Source organism: Notolepis coatsorum (genome assembly GCF_963971535.1).
Source record: "Notolepis coatsorum genome assembly, chromosome: 4".
Lineage (NCBI taxonomy): Eukaryota > Metazoa > Chordata > Actinopteri > Aulopiformes > Paralepididae > Notolepis > Notolepis coatsorum.
Window position 1 is genome coordinate 123,512,916 of NC_140168.1, and position 19,772 is coordinate 123,532,687.

Here is a 19,772-nt window from a genome sequence, read left to right on the forward strand (position 1 = left end):
TGGCGCTTATGCAACCCCACCCTCAAAGATTACTCTCACCTGTCAGCCAGACACAAAAGCTTCTCTCGAATTGACTATGCATTCGCGTCCCCTAATATGTTTGATAGTTTCGATGTCTCATTGGTTCCCTTGGCTCTCTCAGACCACAAGGGGATTTTCCTTACGGCAACCTTTGGCAGGCTCTCCGCAAGGGCTCCCAGATGGCGTTTTAATTCGACCTTGCTAAAGAACGATGACTTCTGTTCTGAGTTCAGGAGTAAACTAGCTGAATTTTTGCAGATCAACGTTGGCACAGTAGAAGACCCTAGGGTCCTGTGGAACGCATTGAAAGGATTCATCAGGGGTCATGTCACACTATTTGCCTCCAATTTGCGAAAATCCCGGTCAAAAAAGCTAGAAGGACTGGAATCATTATATGCGGACCTATACGCATCCTTGCAAACTGACTATAATGAACGACTAAACACACAACGTAAGATAGTCAAAAAAGAAATAAACTCCATACTTAAACAACAGTCTGAGTTCTTGATACACAGGACAAGACAAAATTACTATTTTCACGGCTCCAGACCTAGCCATCTATTGGCAATGAAAATACGCTCAAATTATCATTTCTCGGATATCCCCTCGATTAGGACGAGCCAGGGTGCAGTCACTACTGATTCGAAAAAGATCAATGACACTTTTAAAGAGTTTTACTCACAGTTATATAGCTCAGAGGGTAATCTGGATGACTCTAGATTTGAATCGTTCATTGGCGGGCTTGAGATACCCCACATTTCTGAGGAAGAGGCCAAGGAACTGGGGAGACCGATTACTCTCGTAGAATTGAGGGAGACTATTGTTGAAATGCAGAGGGGTAAGGCGCCAGGCTGGGATGGTATTCCACCCGAAGTGTATTTAGCTTTCTGGGACCAACTGGGCCCATTGATGCTCGATATGATCAATTACGCTATCGAACAAGGGGAGTTCTCAAGAGATGTCAATATGGCGTTGATTTCTTTACTTCTCAAAAAGGACAAAGATCCCAATGATTGTGGTAGCTATAGACCCTTGAGTCTTCTCGGGGCCGATTTAAAGGTGTTTGCCAAGGTGCTGGCCCGTCGCCTGCAGAGATTTATGTCTGTATTGGTACACTGCGATCAAACTGGTTTTATCCCGGGGCGTCTGGCTGCAGATAATCTTAGGAGGCTGTTGCATGTAATCGATAACAGTAAAGACAATACAACTCCATCCACAGTTCTGTCTTTGGATGCCATGAAGGCGTTTGACAGACTTGAGTGGTCATACCTGTGGAAGGTACTTGAGGTCATGGGTCTTGGAAAGAGTTTTATTCATATGATTAAAGTCCTGTATGCCTCGCCGTCTGCGATGATACTGACAGGCAAAAACTGTTCCACACTCTTTCCAGTCTCCAGATCTTCTAGACAGGGTTGCCCTCTGAGCCCGGGACTGTTCGCGCTTTCCCTCGAACCTTTGGCCCAATTTATTAGGCAATCGGAGGACATCGTCCCCATAATGGTCAACAATACTCCACACAAAATTGCTCTCTATGCGGATGACCTGCTGATTTTCATGGACGACCCCTCCCGGTCGGCCACAAAATTATTGAGGATAATCGACGACTTTGGTAAATTGTCAGGTTTTAAGATTAACTGGAACAAATCAGCCTGCCTACCTCTTAATGAACTGGCCAAGGCGGTACGACTACCAGCTGATATCCCCATAGTAGAACATTTTAAATACTTGGGCATAGAGATATTCCCCACGCTGAACCAAACTACTAAGTACAACTTCACGAGTACTTATGATAAAATACGCCAGGATCTAGACAGGTGGTCGTCCCTTCCTAACTCCTTACAAGCCCGGGCTTCCATAATCAAAATGAACATCCTGCCTAGGATAAATTTTATTAGCTCAATGCTCCCCCTGCCCCCTCCAATAGACCACTGGCGCAAGGTACAATCGATGGTATCTAAGTTTGTCTGGAATAACAAACGCCCGAGAATCAAAAGGTCTACTACTCAACGTAGGAAACAAGATGGGGGCCTCGCAATCCCTGATTTTAAACTTTATTTCTGGTCCTTTTCACTGAGACCTCTGATGTGCTGGCTAGACCCTGTAGAGGCTGTATCGTGGCGCTCCTTAGAAGCGGCGGCGGTGTCTCCGCTAAGATTGCAGGATGTAGTGTACTCCACTGTCTCTATTGCGAAATGCCGGCTGAGGTATGGACCGATCATAACTCACGTGATCCAAACGTGGCGTAATGTACAGAGGTCGTGTGGGGTTAAATGCCCTTGGCACCTGGACTCTCCAATTTTTAATAACCAGCAATTACTTGTTGGACACAAGCCGGTTAATATTCCTCAATGGCAAAGGAGGGGAGTGCATACTCTGGAGGATATTTATGATAAGAACGGCCTCTGTGCGTTTCAGGACTTAAGAGAATTTTATGATCTTCCCGGCGAGTCCTTCTTTCTTTACCTTCAACTAAGGTCAGCACTGAGGGCGCATGGCGTACCGTGGGCTCAAGCCTTGCACCCACACCCCTTCCTCAGGCTCATAGTGGACAGGTCGACATCCAGAGGGTTTGTCTCCGACTTTTATACGCTCTTAATTCAATCCACGTATAAAAATTTATCATTGGATACAATCTGGCGTGTGGATATCCCGGAGTTGGACCCCGAGTTTGACTGGGATGATGTTTGGGCAAATGTGGCATTATCTTCCCGCAACCCCAATCACCAGCAAATTAATTTTAATTATATTCATAGGACCTATCTTACACCTAGGAAGCTATTTGCTATGGGACTGATAACCGACTCTCGGTGCACTTTGTGCTCTCAAAAGGCCACTGGCACTTATATGCATATGTATTGGGATTGCCCACCAGTGGCCCGCTTCTGGAGGTCAATAACGGACAAACTCTCAGATCTGTGTGGCTTAACTATCCCATTCACAGCTGTTACGCTACTCCTGAACGATATAACGACACTACCCGCGTCCGTACAACTGAAAAGGGTTGTCCTAGCGGGCGTCACAGCAGCGAAGAAGCTAATAGCAATGAGATGGAAGGAGCCTGAGAAGCTTACAATGATTAACTGGTCCCTAACTCTATTGGATGTGATTTATCTTGAGATATCCACAGCCCGGGTGATTGGGGTGGGGCAGGCTGGAATTGACCTGTGGTTCGCAGCAGCTGAGAAGGTAAAGACCGCAGTGTGCGGCTGAGCGGGGTTGGGGTGCGTGTTCGGGTGAGTCCGGTGGTCTCTTGGGAGGGGGAGGAGGAAATGTTTTTGTCTGTCTTGTCCTTTGTCTTGTCATCTTGAGTTTAGCTGGGGATATTATGGGGGGGCAGCTATTTAACTATTTCTTCATTGTTTGGCCACTTTTACACGGTCTCTGTGAGTCTATGGAACACCTCTACAGGTTTTTGTTTTTCATGAAGGTTCATTGCTCTGTTTTCAGGTCGTGTTCCCAAAAATTGTCCTTGTGGTGGATTGGAGATGTACGTTTTATTAATATAGGGTCACACGGCCGGGAATCGGGGCTGAACACTGGGAAAGACCATTTATTAGATAGTACCCCTTGGAATTAATTTAGAAGGTTGAACTCTGTTTTCGTTCTCTTGTCTGTATAATTGTTAGTCTGTATTATTATTATTATTGTTTTTGTTATTTTCTTGTGAAGTTCTATGTATTGTGATTGTGGTTAATGTGTTGTCTTGTTTCGTGAGAATGTCAATAAAAAAATTTGATCAAAAAAATAATAATAATAATAATAATAATAATAATAATAATAATAATAATAATAATAATAATAATAATAATAATAATAATAATAATAATAATAATAATAATAATAATAATAATAATAATAATAATAATAATAATAATAATAATAATAATAATAATAATAATAATAATAATAATAATAATAATAATAATAATACATCTATCCTATATAGCGCTTTTCCAGGTGCTCAAAGACGCTTTACATGGGTAGGAGAGACAAAACTATGGCAAAACAAAAAACAGAACAAAAACAGAACAAAAATAATACATGACCAAATAAAATAAAACCGACAGAATTAGAGGTCAAAAGCCAGATTGAAAAGGTGAGGCTGATTTAAAAGATGTCAGGGTGTTTGCATCACGGATATGGCTGGAAACATAAAGAGGAATAACATACTTGACCTGTGGTTTGCAACAGCTGAGAAGGTCAGGACCGCCGTGGGCCGCTGAGTGGGGTTGAGGTGCTTGTTCGGGGGAGTCCGGCGGTCTCGTGGGAGGGGGAGGAGGAAATGTCTTGTCTGTCTTGTCTTTTGTCTTGTCCTTCTTAACTTTAACTGGGGGGATTTTATTGGGGGGGAGCTATTTTGCTATTTTGCTATTTCTTCACTGTCTGGGCACTTTTGCACGGTTCCTGTGAGTCTATGGAACACTCTGTAGGTTTTTGTTTTTCGAAAAGGTTCATTGTTTTGTATTTCTGGTCGGGTACTCAGGGGCAGCGTTTTCTACCTCAGGATCTTAAGCCGTTTTGAGGCTGGGCTCCAACCACTGTGTGGCCTGGTGACAATTGCCACATTGTTATGCAGCTGGAAATCTCTGACATCACTGATATGCACGTTTTGAGATGACTCAGTTTGGTGAGGGTGAGGGTTGTGAGGGGAATTGGAAGAGTGCGCCAATATGAGAATTAGAGACATAAGTCTTATTGATATAGAGCCACACGGCCGGGAAACGGTACTGAATACTGGGAAAGGCCAATCGTAAGATAGTACCCCTTTAAAATTAAAATGTTGTACTCTGTTTTTATAAATTGTTATTTCTTTTATTATTATTGTTCTGTTATCTCCCTGTGAAGTTCTGTGTATTGTTATTATGGTTATTGTATTGTGTTGTCTTGTTTTCATGTTAAGTAATAATAAAAAAAAAATGTATCAAAAAAAAAGAGGAATAACATACACATCACACACCCTCTCTCTTTCTCTCTCTATCTTGCTCTCTCTCCCTCTCTCCCTTGCTCTCTCTCTATCTCACTCGTGCTCCCTCTTTCTTGCCCTCACTTCTGCTCTCCCTCTCTATCTCATTTTATTTCCAGCAGGGATGGGCTTTTTCAGGTTGCTCCGCCCACAGGTTTTCAGTTGTATTCATTATTATTTATTTTTATATTATTTAGCCTTTATTTTACGAGGAAGTCCCATTGAGATTCAAAATGTCTTTTCCAAGAAACACAGTGGTAAAATATATAGCTTACAATAAAAAAGGTAATAAGTCACAATCTTATCTTTTACTTCTTCCTCTCATGACTTCTAATGGAGACTCCTGTCCTGCTTCTCTTTCTCCTTCTTCTCTGTGTCTTTCTTTCTTCTTCTCTGTCTTTCTTTCTCCTTCTCTGTGTTTTTCTTTCTTCTTCTCTGTGTCATTATTTCTTCTTCTTCTCTGTGTCTTTCTTTCTTCTTCTCTGTGTCTTTCTTTCTTCTTCTCTGTCTTTCTTTCTCCTTCTCTGTGTTTTTCTTTCTTCTTCTCTGTGTCTTTCTTTCTTCTTCTCTGTGTCATTATTTCTTCTTCTTCTCTGTGTCATTATTTCTTCTTCTTCTCTGTGTCTTTCTTTCTTCTTCTCTGTGTCTTTCTTTCTTCTTCTCTGTGTCTTTATTTCTTCTTCTTCTCTGTGTCTTTCTTTCTTCTTCTCTGTGTCTTTCTTTCTTCTTCTCTGTGTCCTTCTCACGTCGGCGTCCTCTCTGCTCCAAGGCTTCTACAGCGGCTCGTCCTCTCTGGACGTTTATGATGGCCGCTACCTGGCCCACAGCGAGACGGTGATCGTGGTGTCCATGAACTACCGCATCGGTGCCTTCGGCTTCCTGGCTCTGCCAGGCTCCTCCGAGGCACCCGGCAACGTGGGCCTGCTGGACCAGAGGATGGCGCTGCAGTGGGTCCAGGACAACATTCACAACTTCGGTGGAAACCCCAAACAGGTATGGGGGACAAGTCTCTGTCCCGAGTTCACAATAGGTGATTATCTTGAATTAAAGTCCACATGAAACGGCTCGCAGAATGCTATTTGATTCCACATATGTATGCGTTTCCTGTAAAAACAGGAAACTAGGGAGGGACTTGTCATGGATATTGATGATGACGTTTACAATAGCGCTGAATGGGCGTTACGGTCGACCCATTAGCTAGCAAGCTAATGTTAGCAATGTAAGTTGACAACGTTACACAACATAATTGAACATTTGTTCAATTTAAGTTAAAGAGGCAGAGTACTAGCTCAGTTACAATGTTCTGACTGTAAATATAATTCTAGAAAGCATTTCATTGGACACAAAATGTGTATATATGTGTAGGATGACTCATCAACATGTTTTTATTGTTTTCCAGGAAATTTCAAACTCTAAAATACCATTAACCTGTTAACACATTTGGGACGGGCCACGGAGATCTCCGTGTTTCGATTCCACCGGTTGTGGACAGACGCACGGATATATCCGTGGGAAGTTGTTATTGCTTTTATTCCATTTTAATAACCTGTTCAAGGTCGCCGAGCGGCACTGCAGATTTACCCTACTCTATGAATTCGAGAAGGTGCAATACCGGCCAGATCCTCTTAGGGGCGCTATCGCGCTAATGCAGTATGCCCTGTGGCTGAACGGATCAGTATTTTTTTTTTTACTTTCAATGGAGATTTCAGTAGCAGGATTCTGGATGTGCAGCATGTAGCTTGGATTACATTTCGGATCGCAGATTTCACCATGCAATAAGGGGATTTATCGATCTACCAGATGGCGATCGATAACGGGGAAATGCTCGGGGGGATCAGCCCGGACCACGGTAAGATCTTTTTCACGTAAATTTCAGCCCGATCGGGCATTGTTTTGATAGCCATCCAGGCGATCGGCCTATGTGGCTAGTTAGATGAACACGGTTATTGGTAATCAATCATAATAAACGACGTCCCCCGGCCCCCCCCCCCCCCCTTTCATGCATACATGCTTTGGGATCGTCCCGATCATATGCAGTTTGAGTTATTTCTGTAGCATCTGTAAAACGGAAATGCCATTGGATATAACGTTAGCAGCTATTAGCCCTATATCTAGCCTTCCAGAAAATATACTAGTCCCAAATCCCGTATAACGCTTATATTCACGGTGCTATAAAATGAGAACCTATTGATGATTTTTTTTTTTCTTTAAGCCATTTTGAAGGGACGGTTTATGGACTCAATTGACAATGAGAATGGACAGATAGCAATACTATAAAGTATAGATTTAGCTGTACAAACAGCCCCATGTTTGTTTACATTCCCCGGTCCTCTTGACATTAATTAGACTCAGCCCAATGGCCCCGCATGTGTTAAGACTGAGCCATATTTTCAGAAAATACAAGCTCATATTTCACTAATAAACACTTAAAATCATTGCTAAACAAACTTACACTTGTAAAATATACACGTTGACTGCTGTTTTGATAGGGTTAGGGTCTTTACTCTTGGCTACATTTGAAAAAGAAACACAACATCACTTAATACGGACTGTATTGATCTATTTGTGACTAAATCCGGGCCGATCGGGCTTAAGAGGTTAAGACCCACAAAACAGCTTTTTCGTAATTGTTGGGACAGATAAGTTATAAGTGATCAGTGCAAGACATGTGATAAAAGAACATAAACATCTATTCTATTTCATGGGGCCTTTAACTCAATCAGTGCCAGCCATTAGACGCGGACCGCTGTAGCTGGGCCAAGCGTTAAAAGATACGACCTTGTTTGTAGAGCTAAATCTATATTCTATATTATAGCCATGGATACAATATTATAGTAATTTTGACACTGTGTTTCTTCTTCAAGATGCAAAAAAGAGATAATTTTTCCATCCATACGTTCCCGTGTTATACCGTGGTGAATATAAGTATGGTTTTACAGCGGTATGGGGTAATTCCTGAAAGGCTGCGTAATAGCCATATAGGCCAATTCTACTATTTGTGTTGGCGTTTCTTGCCTGTACACGCTAGTATTCCCGAATAAAATCTATACAGTAGCTATTATGTTTCATCATGAATGCATGAAAGGGGGGGGGGGGGGGCGGGGGTCGTTTCTGATTATTGATTACCAGTAACGGCATTAGTATTGAACGCTAAAAACGCTGATCAGCTGGATCGGTATGAAAACCTTGCACAATCAAGCCAGAATTTACGTCAGATGATACTTACCTTTGATCTGGATTATGGATGCGACCGATTGAACCTTTGGCCTTGCCGTCTACTGAAAATCTGCGCCTGGAAACCTTTCAGTGTAACACAGGGTCTGGAACAGGGTTTACTGCAGTTCCATACCGCCACCTGGGAGAATCTGGCCGGTACTGCACCCTCGGCTTCGCAGTAGGCCTTCTAACGGCAACATACAGGTCCCTGGCATTGAATAGGATATTAAAATCGGAGAAAAAAGAAAAACGAACCAAAAACTTAATATTACGTGGTTGGCACCCAACGGTTGTCGGGCAAACACGTAATATTACGTGAATGGCCCCGAATGAGTTAAAGGTATCCAATGCTTCTGTTTATATTCACATTTGCCACCCAAATAGACAGTTTTCTATTTGTTGTTCTGTAGTCTACACACTGTGAATACATTTTCTATCTCGTAAACTTTTGTAAACGTCCATTTTTGCCGATTTCTTTGCTCTCGCAATGTTTACATCCCATCCCTTTTTAAAAGGATCGTACCAGTCTAATTTTGACTTCTCGCCATTACCAGAGTTTTTTTTTATTACATTTTTTTTATCAATTTTCAACAACTCAACATCAACATCAACAGTAGCAACAATAATAATAATAATAATAATAATAATAATAATAATAATAATAATAATAATAATAATAATAATAATAATAATAATAATAATAATAATAATAATAATAATAATAATAATAATAATAATAATAATAACAATAAGAAATATAGATCTAAACTTAACTAATAAATACAAATACAAATATACCAAATAAAAACAAAAACACCACAAACACAAAAGACATAAGACATTAGACAACAGACATTCCAGAGATGATACCCCTTTCTTTAACAAATGTTGTGTCCATGTCTGCATACGGTGTGTATACCTTACTGAACGCCATTCATACTGTAGTTGATGATGATGAAAAGGGGTGTAAAATACTGTGACACTTGGAAATAGTTTGACGGTCGCTAGGCATAGGTACCATACAAGTTAAATTAATAGCCCAGGCTTTTATTTGCTTCAATCACTGCGCCCCCCCCGCCCTAATTTGGGACAGGCGTCTATAATATGGGACAGGCCTCTTAATTTCTTTTGCACAAAAATCAATCTTAGCAAATATGGGAAATATCAAATTGTATTGGTTTGTGAATATTACTTGTATGACCAGCATGTACACATCAAAAATCAAACAAATACAGAACTGGGAATTCATCTACTAATCCTATGGATTATTAACCCTTCACTGCACCAGATCCCCAGTGGTGCTCAGGAGAAGATGGCTGGTAAGACTCAGCTCCTGCTCTTTCCATGAATGCAGTGATTCAATCAGCTTGGATACCAAGATTGATGGTAACCTGCTAAATGGTGAAAATGTGATTAAATAAAGATGTTGGTGACATAGTGGTGGCTCAGAAGGTGAAGCCACATAACATGTACATTAAAAGTACCATTTAAAAAAAAAATCAAATAAAAAAACTGCAGTGTCAATGGCAACCAGATAAACAATGACTGTAGACCGAGCTTCTAATTGAGACCTGCCTTTATTTGTCAAAACACGTAAAAACATTTATCTGGGACAGGCGTCTATTTGAGACTTTTATTTATTATTATTATTAACAGACCAATATGTTGTATATTTTCATTAACATTACTCTGCTACTCTGCTACAAGCCATGCAGTTCCACACATCAGTCAGGAGCACCCGGGAAGTAATAAGCACCCAGAACCTGAATCCGAAGGTTCGACGTGGGGATTTCAATGGCATTATTTACACGCCCCTTCTAATGGATATGCCTTGCTGTATTTTCTCTCCGAGTGATCCGACCCAACAGAATAAATAGATGATAAAACGCGTCGTCTTCCTCCACCCCCTTCCTCCACAGGTGACGATCTTCGGCGAGAGCGCCGGCGCCGCCTCGGTGGGCTTCCACCTTTTCTCCCCGGACAGCCGGCCGACCTTCACCAGGGCCATCTTACAGAGCGGGGTCCCCAACGGCCCCTGGGCCTCCGTCAGCCCCACCGAGGCCCGCAGACGAGCCACCCTGCTGGCCAAGCTGGTGGGCTGCACCGGGGGGAACGACACCGAGATGGTGGACTGTCTCCGCAACAAACAGCCTCAGGAGCTGATCGACCAAGAGTGGCAGGTGTGTGACACCGTAGGGAATCCTCAAATCCACATGCAGTATGTTCACCTGAGGCTCCACCACATTACATGTCTGGTTGTTTTGTGGTGTTGCCTTCATTTAAAGGGGAATGCCACCCATTTTAAGTTTAGTTTAGTTTACTCAGTTTATTTGATCAGGGACAGTGCATATCAATCAACAGTTATACATTTATAAATTAATACAAATTAAAAACTGTAAATATGCCAACATTGATTGATTGATTGATTGATTGATTGAAAACTTTATTAACAGATTGCAGAATGGGTACAGTACAGTACAGCTCAATACATACAATTGTTAAGGGGATGCAGACCGGAGAAAGACTTTCGTCTTGTTTACATCAGGGTCCCCCATTTTCAATTCATCGTAACATATGAGACATACATGACATACCGATAGACAGTACTGCTACATCTATACATTTATGACATACCAGATTTGCAATTACAGTACTGTTTGTGATACAAAAAGAGTCCAGAAAGAAAAGAGTATATACATTAGACGTAGAAACTGTACATTGGATTGGGTAGGTGGGGGTGGGGGGGGACTGTACATTGGAGGTGGATGGGTGGGTGGGGGGGGGGGGGGTTGGGTAGGAGTGGGGGGGTGGGGTTGGGTAGGAGGGGTGGGTGGGGGACACTGTACACCTGTACAAACAAACACTGTACATTGGATTATTGACAAGACCATACTTGGTAATTTACTGTACATTGGAGGGGGTTGTGTTCGGACATTTACAGGGGCCAGTTTCGAGTTGCAGTCTCCCTTAGGTGTTTTTTGAGAGTGTTTTTGAAAGTGGGTAGTGATTCACATTCCTTTACAGCTTTGGGTAGGGCGTTCCACATTGATGTGGCATAATTGCGAAACGTGTTTAGTCCCTTGTTTGAGCCGAATCTGGGTTTAACATGATTTGTGGAGCTCCCTCTGGTGTTGTGATCGTGGTATTCACTGACCTTTGGGAAGTATTTTGTCATGTACATGGGTACCTTGGTCGTGTAGTGTATCTTGTAGACCAGGCCCATTGCAAGTTGCTGTACTCTGTTGTCTACTCTAAGCCATCCTAGGTTGTCAAAGTGGGCAGGGGTGAGGTGGGTTCTAGGAGTAAGGTCAAGCAGTAGTCTGACCAGTTTGTTTTGAGATGTTTGTAATTTTGTTTTTAGCGCCTTTGAGGTGCTTTGGTACCATGAGGTGCAAGCATAGTCGTAGTACCCTTGAATGAGTGCTCCTGCTAGAGTCTTCAGGGTATTAGCAGGGTACATTAGCAGGGTTGCTAGTTTTCAGTTGTAGTCCCTGGGCTAGATGAAGATCTAAGGGCTAAGAATTCACATTTATTTTTTTTGTAAATGTGGGGCCAAATCTGGCAGATGCCATTCAAAAACATGATGAACCATTACAGGAAGGATGGAGAGGAGATAGTAAAGTACTGCAGTCTATGTTTTTGGGAAATGTCAGTGAAGCAGAAATCATGTCCATTGTATCAAAGTCAAAGAATAAGACATCCATTGACAGTGATGGGATAGATATGATTATAGTGAAGAAGACAATTGATTGTATGATCAAACCTCTCTGTTATATTTGTAATCTTTCTTTTCAGACAGGTATTTTTCCAGACAGGATGAAGGTAGCAAAAGTGATCCCACTTTACAAAGTAGGAGATAAGCACAGCTTCACTAACTATAGACCAGTGTCATTGCTATCACAGTTCTCGAAAGTGCTTGAAAAACTGTTTTCGCATAAGTTAGATGGTTTTGTGGAAAAGAACAAACTGCTGAGCGAAAGCCAGTATGGCTTTAGGCAAAACAGATCAACAGCGACTGCCTTAATGAATATTATTGAAGAAATAACAACAGCAACAGATAAAAGGAAATTAACAATAGGGGTGTTTATTGATTTAAAAAAGGCATTTGATACCTTAGATCATAATATTCTAATTTCTAAATTACGCACATATGGTGTGAGAGGAATGGTTCTAGAATGGTTGAGTAGTTATCTCCACAATAGGCAACAATATGTGCAGTTGGCAGATGTCAAATCTGAGCTCATGAAAATTGAATGTGGGGTACCGCAAGGTTCGGTTTTGGGGCCCAAACTCTTTCTTTTATATATTAATGATATTTGTGATGTTTCAAAACTATTACAGTTTGTCTTGTTTGCTGATGATACCAATTTTTTTTGCTCTGGAAATAATTTAAAGGAACTAGCAGAATATATTGTGTATGAAATGACAAAGCTAAAGAAATGGTTTGATGTAAATAAGCTATCACTGAATCTGAAAAAAACAAAATTTATGATTTTTGGCAATCGAAAACTAGATGAAAATATAGTACTGACAATAGATGGAGTTGATATAGAGAGAGTTAATGAATTTCGTTTTCTTGGTGTGATTATGGATGATAAATTAACATGGAAATCGCACATAGCACACGTTAAAAAAAAGATGTCCACGAGTATTTTTGTTATGAATAAAGTAAAGGATGTGTTAGAGTATGAGGCAATGAGAACACTCTACTGTTCACTCATCTCACCTTATATCAGTTATTGTGTTGAAGTATGGGGGAATACTTATAGGACCAATATAAAACCATTATATATACTACAGAAGAGGGCCATAAGAATCACACATAAAGTAAGTTATCGAGAACACACAAATACATTATTTATTAAATCTAGAATAATTAAACTTGAAGACATGGTTAAGTTTCAAACAATGTTAATTATGTTTAGGGCAAGAAATAATACACTGCCAGAAAAACTACAACATCTTTTTCATTTAGAAAGTGAGTTTAGTAGGAGAAAATACAATTTTAAACATCAGTTTGCACGTACCACACTTAAACAGATGTGTCCGTCAGTTATTGGTGTAAAGTTGTGGAATTCTCTCCATAGCGAGCTTAAGGGAAGTAATAGTGTTTATCAATTCAAAAAAAATTATAAAAAAGAAATATTTAGTCAGTATGAAATTCAAATGTGATATGAATAGTGAGATCTTTTCTTTTCTTTTTCTTTTCTTTTTTTTCTCTCTTTCTTTTATTCTTTATTATTATTATTATTATTTAATTTTTTCTTTGTTTAAATGTGGATTGTGAGTTTCTGTATAATGGTATAAATTATTATTTGCATAAATTAGGTTGTACGCCGACCATTAAGAAAATACTTTTTTAGTTTAGGAATAAGGTGCAGGTAACTATAAGATTTATTCTTCTTCCTGCTCCTTTTGTCCATGGAATGTTATTTGTGATTGTGTAATGAAGAAACTCTGATTGTATGATTCCATGTGGCAAATAAAAACTCTGAATCTGAATCTGAATCTGAAACATAATGTTCTTCCTGTGCCACAAAGACAGTTCAATCGGTACTGAATTGACTGAACCACTCTCCCCTGAAGCTAGAAATCAGAGAGAGAACCCTCCAATCTGTGATGTAACTAGGATGTCAAAGCTGGGGCTGCTCCATAAACAATGGGGCTCTAACTTTATGAGGCCATGAAATGTTTACGTGAGCTCTTACACCAAGCATTGCCAGAAGGTCTGAGCCAGAATTGGGAGCTCATTTGGGGTGTACAGTAAGAGCTCACACAAACATTTATAACAAGTCAGAGCGCCGCTCATCGTCTATGGAACAGCCCTAGATTTTACATCCCAGTGACATCACGGATGGTTCTCTCTCTGATTTCTAGCTTTAGGAGAGAGTGGTGCATGTTCACAAATACTGAATTCCCCATGTATTCCCCACATATATCATCCATTTGCCAGGTCTTGTCATGGTTGGTCCATTTAAATACAGTCAATTTACACAGTGCTAGGAGATATAACAGCGTTAAGAGGTATAACACAGTGCTAGGAGGTATAAGAGTGTTAGGAGGTATACCACAGTGCTAGGAGGTATAACACAGTGCTAGGAGATAGAACACAGTGCTAGGAGGTATAACACAGTGCTAGGAGGTACAACACAGTGCTAGGAGGTACAGTACACATTAGTGACAGTGAGGGAGAGGGTGGTGTGTGTTCACAAATACAGAATTCCCCACGTATATCATCAATTTCTCCCCAGGTCTTGCCGTGGTCGGCCCTCTTCCGTTTCTCCTTCGTTCCTGTGGTGGACGGAGTGGTCCTACCTGACACCCCGGAGGCCATGTTGAGCTCGGGCAACATCAAGGACACCCAGATCCTCCTGGGGGTGAACCAGGATGAGGGCTCCTACTTCCTGCTGTATGGTGCGCCAGGCTTCAGCAAGGACAATGACAGCCTCGTCTCCAGAGAGGATTTCCTGGAAGGTACTGACCAACCACGAATTTAAATTGGAATGGATAGAATGGCATGCAATTTATATATTGTGGAGGTTTAGTCACGATTTGGCAAAAGTAAATAATTCCTTGCAGGGACGTACCCATACTGATACTGGCATCAGACAACTGGCTGATACTTGGCTAACAAAGTATCTTATCAGACAACTGGCTGATACTTGGCTATTGGAGAATTTCCACAATACTCAAATCTGACACCAAAAACCAGGTGTATCTCTCGAATGGAGAGAAATGGAGCATCTCTCAATGTTGTCCAATGAACTCCAAAGTAATCTAAGATGAGATATGATGCTCCTTTATATTAGTATATATTCCCCCAAGTGGATCAATAAAGTATAGTATGAAATCTATACTGTTCAGTGAAAGCCATGGATTGGATCAGTACTTAACCCTTTCACTACCACACTACAGAAGGTTAACCCTGTTATGGGAACAGAGGAACGGGACCCAAATAAGAGAGTGAAACAGTCCAACAGTTTAAACGCTAAAACAAGCGTGTATTTATTTTTACAAACAGAGACAAATTCAACAATACGAAAAAAATCTACAAGGCATACAAACAATGAACGGTGGAAATGTAGTGTCAGCAGGTCGGGACCTGGGTTATGAGGTGTGTGTTAAAACCCGAAGTATGTGTGATGTAGCAGACTATGTGTGTGTACTTAATATGTAAATAAAGTCTTACCGTGTTGAAAAGATGTAGTGGAACATGTGGCCTCGGCCATGCTGGGGCGAAACAATAACTGATTCCCGAGAGGGAAAATAACACGAGGGACTTGGCGAGGCAGGGGGGAGAAAATAACAAGGGAATTAACGGGCGGATGAACGCGACGAGTATCCGAGACGGCGTCTTCCAAACTAGTAAACATCTACCCACGCTGGAGGGGGAGAAGAAAACGAGGTCAGGGTTACAAGCATTTGAACACGCGCATCAAAACAACGAGGTTAGGTAGCGGACATATAAATGACAACAATCAACGAGAACTAAGTTAGACAGAGATGTCAAAAGGAAATAATTCAGGCGCAACAAACCTACTGTTCCTACAGAACGAACTTGCATCGACTGCTGGGGCTGGTCAGGTGTTTATAGTCCGGGGAGAGGCAGAATTCTCTAATTGTTCATTAGCACCAGCCGTGAGACGTGAACATCTCGAGAGACGTACGCCTCGGGGTCGTGTCAACGCGCCACGCGTCCTCAGGGGGGAGCCAACAGGCTGAGGTACCTGCTCAAAAGCAGCCCTCACAACAGTACCCCCCCCTCTGACGGGAGACACCGGGCGACCTTCCCAAGGCCTCAGGATTCTGCCGATAGAACTCCTCCAGGAGAGCCGGATCGGCCAGGTACGAGGAGGGGACCCAACTGCGATCCTCCGGACTGTACCCCTCCCAGTCCACGAGGTACTGGAAACCCCGACGGCGGACGACCATCAGCTTCCTCACCGTCCAGACCGGGTCACCATCCTGTAGGACCCGCGGAGGCGGGGGCGCAGCAACCGGGGCAGACAAGCCGCTCTCCGACACGGGCTTGAGTAGGGAGACGTGAAACGCGGGATGGACCTTGAGAGAGGGGGGTAACAGAAGACGTACCGCGGAGGGGTTGATGATCCGATCCACTTCGAACGGTCCCACGTAACGAGGCGCCAGCTTCCGGCACGGGACTTGAAGCGGCAGGTCCTTCGCCAACAACCAGACGCGCTGGCCCGGGTGGTAAACGGGAGCTGGGATGCGTAAGCGGTTAGCGCTCCGCTGGGCCTGCTCCGTAGCCTTGACCAGAGCACTGCGGGCAGTCTCCCACACCCGGAGACAATGCTGGAGATGGGCGTGAGGGGACGGCACGGCAATCTCCAACTCCTGGGAGGAAAACATAGGAGGCTGGTAGCCCAACAAGCACTGGTCATGGAGTTGAGGTAGTACTCCACGCAGGAAAGATACTTGCTCCAGGACGCTGGATTGTTCGCGGTGACGCAGCGAAGAGCAGTCTCCAGACTCTGGTTAGCCCGCTCGGCTTGTCCATTCGTCTGAGGATGGTAACCTGAGGATAAACTGACGGTGGCCCCCATCCCTCGACAGAAAGCTTGCCACACCCGGGAGGAAAACTGCGGACCCCAGTCGGACACAATGTCTTGGGGTATACCGTGTAGGCGCACCACATGGTCCACAAGGAGCTCCGCGGTCTCAGCGGAGGACGGTGATGAAGTGAACTGCCTTGGAAAAACGGTCCACAATGGTTAGAATAACAGTCTTACCCTAGCCCCTCTCCACCCGGAACGCCTGAGGTGGTCCTCTCCCTTGATGCGGAAAAAGCGGTTGATCGGGTGGAGTGGAACTATCTTTTTCACGCTCTGGAGAGGTTTGGGTTTGGCCCCAAGCTCATAGCTTGGATTAAAATTCTATATACGTCTCCGATGGCTGCCGTTCGCACCAACAACAATCTATCCACCTACTTTGAACTCCATAGGGGTACGAGACAGGGATATCCTTTATCTCCACTCCTTTTCGCGATCGCAATGGAGCCCCTTGCGCTAGCTCTGAGGCACGACACCGATATCAAAGGGATCATGCGTGCGGGCTCGGAGCATAAAGTCTCGCTCTACGCGGACGACATGTTGTTGTACATATCACAACCCCAAACGAGTCTTCCTCGGTTGATGACCCTACTTGCGGACTTCGGCAAAATATCCGGATACAAAATCAACATTCAAAAAAGTGAACTGATGCCCGTCTGCACCTCGGCGGATCGGGTACCTCTGAGCACATTCCCGTTTAAAATTAGCCCTAAAAAGTTCAAGTACCTCGGGATATGGATCACGCATGAACATAAGGACCTATATATGGCTAACTATCAACCTTTACTGTCTAATCTGGCGAGAGATATTGAACGTTGGGACCCCCTGTCGCTATCCCTGGGTGGGAGAATCAACACAATAAAGATGAATGTATTGCCGAAATTTCTATATGTGTTTCAGAGTCTTCCAGTCTTTCTGACTAAAACATTCTTCTCCAAGATAAACAACCAGATATCTTCCTTTATCTGGAACAAAAAACCGCCCCGGATCAAAAAATCTATGCTGCAGAGACCCCGCGTAATGGGTGGGATGGCGCTTCCAAACTTTATTTACTACTACTGGGCAGCAAACATAAGATCGTTACTATACTGGGTAAAGGGCGAGGACACAGCCCCCTGGTGGACAGTGCTGGAGAGAGCGTCGGTTAAATCCACCTCCCTATCTGCCTTGTTATGTGCTAAGCTCCCGTTCACACAGCCCATATCTAGCTTTACCTCGAACCCAGTTGTCATCCATTCGATAAAAGTGTGGAACCAATTTAGAAGAACCTTCTCCCTCAGGGAACTATCACTGGCTGCTCCGATCACAAGAAATCACATGTTTGTCCCATCAACGATGGATAGGGCCTTTGACAGTTAGAATAGACTTTTAATTGTCATTGCACAGTATAACGAAATTTCAGGGGAGCTCCCACAGACCGTAGTACAATATACAATATATACATACATGAACACATAATACATATGTACATAACAGAATATTTTAAATAATAAAGTGCATGATGGGTGGTAATCAGTGATTTCAGGTCCAGATAAGTGCATGGTGCACGTGAGGGGACAGTCAATGAGCATTTAACAGTCTGACTGCTTGGGGGTAAAAGCTGTTCATAAATTATGAGCTCTTAGCATTTACGGACCGGTATCTCCTCCCTGAGGGAAAGAGCTGAAAGAGGTGATGTGCTGGGTGAGACTGGTCCTTGATGATACATTTGGAGCGGTGGAGGCAGCGGGAGGTGAAGACGGAGGTGATGTTTGGTAGAGGAGTCCCGACGATCCTGCCTGCCGCCTTCACCACCCTCTGTAGAGCCTCTTGCTCTGCCTTTGTGCAGCTGGAGAACCACACAGACACACTCTCAACCGCACAATGGTAAAAGTTGACAAGGAGATTTCGTGGCAGGCCAGCCTGCTTCAGCTTCCTTAGATAGTATAGGCGTTGCTGGGCTTTCCCGATCACTGAGGCGGTGTTGGTGCTCCAGGACAGGGTCTCACTCACACTGAGACCCAGGGACTTGAACTCGGTGACCCTCTCCACTGCCTCGTTGTTGATGAGCAGAGGGGAGTGGTCAGTAGGGTTGGGCATCGTTTGGATTTGAACGATTCCGGTTCCGATTCCGATTCTCCATATCGATTCCTGTTCTAAACGATTCTCGATTCCGATTCTTTGAGGTGCAGGTCAAAACAGGTCACAGCTTATTTCGAAGGAGATTATTATTTATTTATTTTTTTCAAAAAGAAAATCATACTATTCACATTTTCAGTTGACTTGATACAGTTTAATTTGGTTGCTGTACTGTAACTAGGGTATTAATTAACAAAGTAAAAAAAATAAAAAAAAAGTAAAAAAAAAAATAAAAAAAAACGAAATTTAGAATCGAAATTCAAATATGTTACTTCCGGTTCCAGAACCGGAAGTTAGGAACCGGTTCCTATTAGAACCGGTTTTCGGTGCCCAACCCTAGTGGTCAGGCCTTGATTTTCTAAAATCCACTATGATCTCTCTTGTTTTCTTTATATTGAGCGCCAGGTTGTTATTGTCACACCAGGTCCTCCACCTGACAGTTGGGCTGGAAGTGGAGTGAGTACACTGTCTGACCTCTATATAGACGCCAACTTTGCCTCCTTTGAACAGCTAGTACAGAAATACAAGATCCCTAGGTCACACTTCTATAGATACTTGCAACTCCGGAGCTTCGTAACTTCGAACTCGGACTGCTACCCAGTGTGTCCTCCTGCCTCCCTTTTAGACTCAATATTGAACTGTAAACTGATCCAGAAACAGGCTATAAGCAGAATTTATGAACTACTTAATAGAAGCAACTCGACACCTTTAGATCTCCTCAGGGGCAGATGGGAGACTGACTTAGGTGAACCAATCGCAGAGGACACATGGGACAAAATAATACAGGGGATTTTCTCTTCCATTTGCCTTAAACATGCGGTTATCCAATAAAAAATTGTACACCGACTGCATTGGTCTAAAGACAGGCTCTCTAAAATATATCC

At 42.8% G+C, this 19,772-nt stretch overlaps 1 protein-coding gene across 1 annotated transcript in view; it reads left to right on the forward strand.

The window, feature by feature from the left end:
• ache (acetylcholinesterase (Yt blood group)) overlaps positions 1–19,772 on the forward strand; it is a gene marked incomplete at its 3' end in the record, with an annotated part of 153,635 nt that overhangs the window by 79,570 nt on the left and 54,293 nt on the right. Inside the window, exons 3-5 of the mRNA XM_084312093.1 lie at positions 5,754–5,977; positions 10,120–10,380; positions 14,452–14,674. Of these exons, the coding sequence (XP_084168219.1) occupies positions 5,754–5,977; positions 10,120–10,380; positions 14,452–14,674 (708 nt within the window). The remainder of the gene's footprint in view (positions 1–5,753; positions 5,978–10,119; positions 10,381–14,451; positions 14,675–19,772) is intronic.